Below are 4453 nucleotides of genomic sequence, written 5' to 3'. Positions count from 1 at the left end.
AGAAGAGGGGACACATGTTGATGTAGAAGAGACATGAAGAAGAGGGGAGAGAGTGCGGAAAACTGAAATGTATTTATTTATTTCAAATGTGAAATGTTACCAATATACTCACGGACCACTAGGGGGCGCACCACACTTTGAGAAGCACTGAGTTAAACAGTTAAAGTTTCCTCTCTCATCCTTTCTTACTGGTCTTCTCTCCAGGGGGTCCGGTTCCTCAGGTGGGCGTGACCATCACCATGGACGACACGGTTTTAAACGGGACGAATCGCGTAGTTCTGGACGACGTCATGACTGAGAAGGAGTGTGAAAAGATGCTGCAGCTAGCAACAGTAATTACGTCCATGTTGTTTTTAGATTCGTTTTCTTTTTTCTTTTTGGATTCAACTTTGTTGTCATTACGTCGTACAGGTACTAGTAACAAAACGGTGTTTGGCGTCTGACCAGAAGTGCTAAATAGCAGTGCAAGTGTCTATGATATAAATAAATGAATTAATAATTATAAATAGGATATAAACAGATAAAGTATGTACAGTATAAACAGTATTGACAGTATAGTGATAGTATAATGATATGAACAGATGTATACAGTGTGGTTATATTACTTATCTACATATATATATATAAGATCTCTTAGATAGAAACAGGAACACTCATCTGTCGTTTTCTCTCATCTCTGATAGGCTGCAACATCTTCCGGAGATGGTTACCGGGGGCGACGATCTCCGCACACGCCTCACGAGACGTTCGAGGGTCTGACCGTCCTCAGGGCTGTGAAGGTGGGAGAACAGGAAGCAATGAGAGATGAAATATGACTTGTTGTTGTTTTCTTAAAAGTGCTTTTTATTGCCTTTTAGAATAAGGACCAGGGAAACACCAGACAATTCTTTATGTAAACTAAACATTACCGTACAGCACATCCTACAAAGTCACCGACAAATAATTGACAAATGCGCCACTTCCGGGCAAAAAGTACGGCTCCGCCCACTTTTGGGGGAAACAAAGCTGTCATTTTGAATGGCGGTCGATACAAATTCTGAAGTTTTTGCCAATCCGATCAGAAATGTAAGAAAACCGTGGATTTTTGGATCTTCAAAGAGCCCGGTTACAATGGCCAGACAGGCAAACAATTGCATTAAGCCATTCGAAATCGACGATCGGGCTCGATATATGGTTAAATATAGCAGTAGGCTATCGATTTTCATAGATGAGAGTAACATCTACGTCACTTTACGGCCCCGCCCACTTTTGGGGGAATCAACGCTGTCATTTGAATGGCGATCGAGCCTGAAGCCACAGAGCTCTTCTTTTACTGTCCTTTGTTCTCAGAGGAAGTACAGAAACACTGAACTCTGGATTTGTTTTAATGTTTGAGGTGCAATAAACGACACAGCAGCTTTTTGGCAGATAAAACTTATTTTCCGCCTCGCTCATGAGAGTAACAGCTGGTTAAAATTACCGCCTCGCCTACTGATTTTAATTTAACCATATATCGAGACCGATTGTCGATTTCAAATGATTTCATGTAATTGTTTGCCTGACTGGCCGTCGTAATCGGGCTCTTTGAAGATCCAAAAATCCACGGTTTTCAAAAATGTCTGATCGGATTGGCAAAACTTCAGAATTTGTATTGACCGCCATTCAAATGACAGCGTTGTTTTCCCCCAAAAGTGGGCGGAGCCGTAATTTTTGCCCGGAAGTGACGTAGGTGTTACTCTCATCTATAGCAACGTTTCTGATATTTATGTATAAAAGACATCAAAAAGTGCATTTTGCATGAATTTAACCCCTGACCCCTTTAAATAAACTAGAAAAATTTACCAAACCTTCAAAAACATGACGTGTTTTAGAGCAAACCTGAATAACCTCTACTCAAAATGAACTAACTAAATGTGAATAAATGAAATAACTAAGAATCATCATATATTAGTGTGCACTTGGGATCTCATGCTTGAACATCATTCATAAAGCTGCCATTTTTTCAACATAATCTTGTCTCCCAGTTGGCTCAGGATGATATGGTGAACCAGACAGACGCCCGGCTGTTTTACGAGCTGGGAGAGAGAGTGAAGGTCCTGCTGCACTCGTACTTCAGGAGCCCCTCCACCCTCTACACCTCCTTCGCACACCTGGTCTGCCGCAGCGCTATCGCAGGTAACACCAACATTATCGACATGTATGATATCTCTCTCATCATTACTAGCTGATGGAAATGTGATAGGGTTATCCATTTGGCACAAACACAACTACAGGGTTTCACAGAATTGTTCATACGGTGAACTTAAATGCGTTTTCCTGGTTTAAAATTGTTTTGTCTGATGTTTTCTCTATCGCAGGTAACACCAACATTACCCATAACAACACCAACATTACCAATAACATCTTTCTTGAGCATTGTTACTTGCTTGATGAAATGTAATCGGGCTGGCAATTGCAGGGTTTTCCAGAAATGTTCATACGGTTAACTTAAATGCGTTTTTCAGGAGTCAAATCATTTATTTGTAATGTTTTGTGTCCTCAGGTGATCAGGAGGGCAGGCTGGACCTGTCTCATCCTGTCCACGTCGACAACTGTCTGCTTGAGCCGGAGACCAATCAGTGCTGGAGAGAACCGCCGGCGTTCATACACAGAGACCTCAGGTGCGCAGGAAATTAATATTTCTTTCACCCCAAAAATAATAACCATTTGTACACCAATAGACGCTTTGCCGTACTTAGTTCATCAGAACTCTTTAGTTCTGATGAAATAAAGGTAAAGGCCCATAAAGGTTCTTAAAGAGGACATATTCTGCTACTTGCATATTTGTATTCCGTGTCTCTCTCTACTGTGACATGTCTCCATGCTTTAATGTTCAAAAAGCTCTTTATTGTTCTCATACTGCCTGTGCTGCAGCACCTCTTTTCACCCTCTGTCTGAAACCAGAGCCCAGTCTGCTCTGATTGGTCAACCGCTTAGAAATGTCCCGCCCCTTAGCCTATCCAATGTATTTGGAGCGCTCCCCTGAAATTCAAGGTGTTAAAAAAAAGGAAAAAAAATAATAATCTTTTTTTAATAATTTTTTTTAATATATATACAGCACCAAATTGCAAATAATCTATAACTACTGTCACTCTTCACATCGAACATGTGCTCTTTTATTAAATAAACTAAACGCTTTCGATGTAAGTTGTGAGTTTAGTGTTTTTGACCCAAAGAAACACTGATGCATTAATCAATAACAATAATCCACAGCTCCTCTCTCTGCTCCAGAGGATTTAAAAAATTATATATCCCAATGCATAGATCCGAATGCCATTATGTTACAGAAGTAAACAAAGGTCCAATCGAGGCGTTTCAGGCAGGGGGGGAGTGTGGAACAGAAACTTTCTTTGGAGGGAACTTTGGGATTTTAGCCTTCGCAGACTATTTACATGCACAAAAACCTATTTAACACTCAACTGGAACGGGAAGACCACAAAAAGCCCAACAGGGCCACTTTACCCTTAATAACAATGCTTTAATCCTGTTTCTCTCACAGTGCCCTTCTCTACCTGAATGACAACTTTGATGGAGGAGACTTGTTCTTCACTAACAGGGACGCAAAGACAGTAACAGTAAGTCACTTTTCTCCTTTATATCGCGGCTTCTCTCTGAGCTCTCCTCCCTTAAAGGTCCCCTATTATACTCAGATACATACAGAACATGTCTCTGATTGGCTCCAAACACTAAACAGATCATTGCAGCATTACCCATAATCCCCTCTGTTTCAGCCCTGTTTCCAAAGTGCTGATTCTCTGTCTGTTACTTTAGAGGAAAATAAGAAGCCCCTCCCCACGCCCCTCTGAGAGAGATTTGGTTAAAAAGAACACAATGGTGCTCTAGGAGGAGATTCAGTTGGTTGGTGATTGGCTAATGGTTACACAGACAAAACATCGTTATGACATCATAAAGTGGCCAAAATCTGATCAGCTCATTTTCAGACAGGTTTTTATAGAAATGGATCAACAAAAAGAGAGAGAATCTTTGTTCCTGAAACTTTCAGAGTCTCTTTCCACAGAGGGGACACATGTTGATGTAGAAGAGACATGGAGAAGAGGGGACACATGTTGATGTAGAAGAGACATGAAGAAGAGGGGACACATGTTGATGTAGAAGAGACATGGAGAAGAGGGGACTTTCCACAGAGGGGACACATGTTGATGTAGAAGAGACATGGAGAAGAGGGGACACATGTTGATGTAGAAGAGACATGAAGAAGAGGGGACACATGTTGATGTAGAAGAGACATGAAGAAGAGGGGACACATGTTGATGTAGAAGAGACATGGAGAAGAGGGGACACATGTTGATGTAGAAGAGACATGAAGAAGAGGGGACACATGTTGATGTAGAAGAGACATGAAGAAGAGGGGACACATGTTGATGTAGAAGAGACATGGAGAAGAGGGGACACATGTTGATGTAGAAGAGACATG

At 41.3% G+C, this 4453-nt stretch overlaps 1 protein-coding gene across 1 annotated transcript in view; it reads left to right on the top strand.

The window, feature by feature from the left end:
• Positions 1-4453, top strand: part of LOC104950703 (prolyl 3-hydroxylase 3-like) — a 12695-nt gene that overhangs the window by 6174 nt on the left and 2068 nt on the right. Inside the window, exons 10-14 of the mRNA XM_010777261.1 lie at positions 205-332; positions 684-779; positions 2004-2154; positions 2522-2639; positions 3518-3593. Of these exons, the coding sequence (XP_010775563.1) occupies positions 205-332; positions 684-779; positions 2004-2154; positions 2522-2639; positions 3518-3593 (569 nt within the window). The remainder of the gene's footprint in view (positions 1-204; positions 333-683; positions 780-2003; positions 2155-2521; positions 2640-3517; positions 3594-4453) is intronic.

Source organism: Notothenia coriiceps, unplaced genomic scaffold, assembly GCF_000735185.1.
Source record: "Notothenia coriiceps isolate Sejong01 unplaced genomic scaffold, NC01 NC01_scaffold00000339, whole genome shotgun sequence".
NCBI classification, from domain to species: Eukaryota; Metazoa; Chordata; class Actinopteri; order Perciformes; family Nototheniidae; genus Notothenia; species Notothenia coriiceps.
The sequence above is the reverse complement of the archived record's forward strand: the minus strand, read 5'-3'. Positions and strand labels throughout refer to the sequence as shown.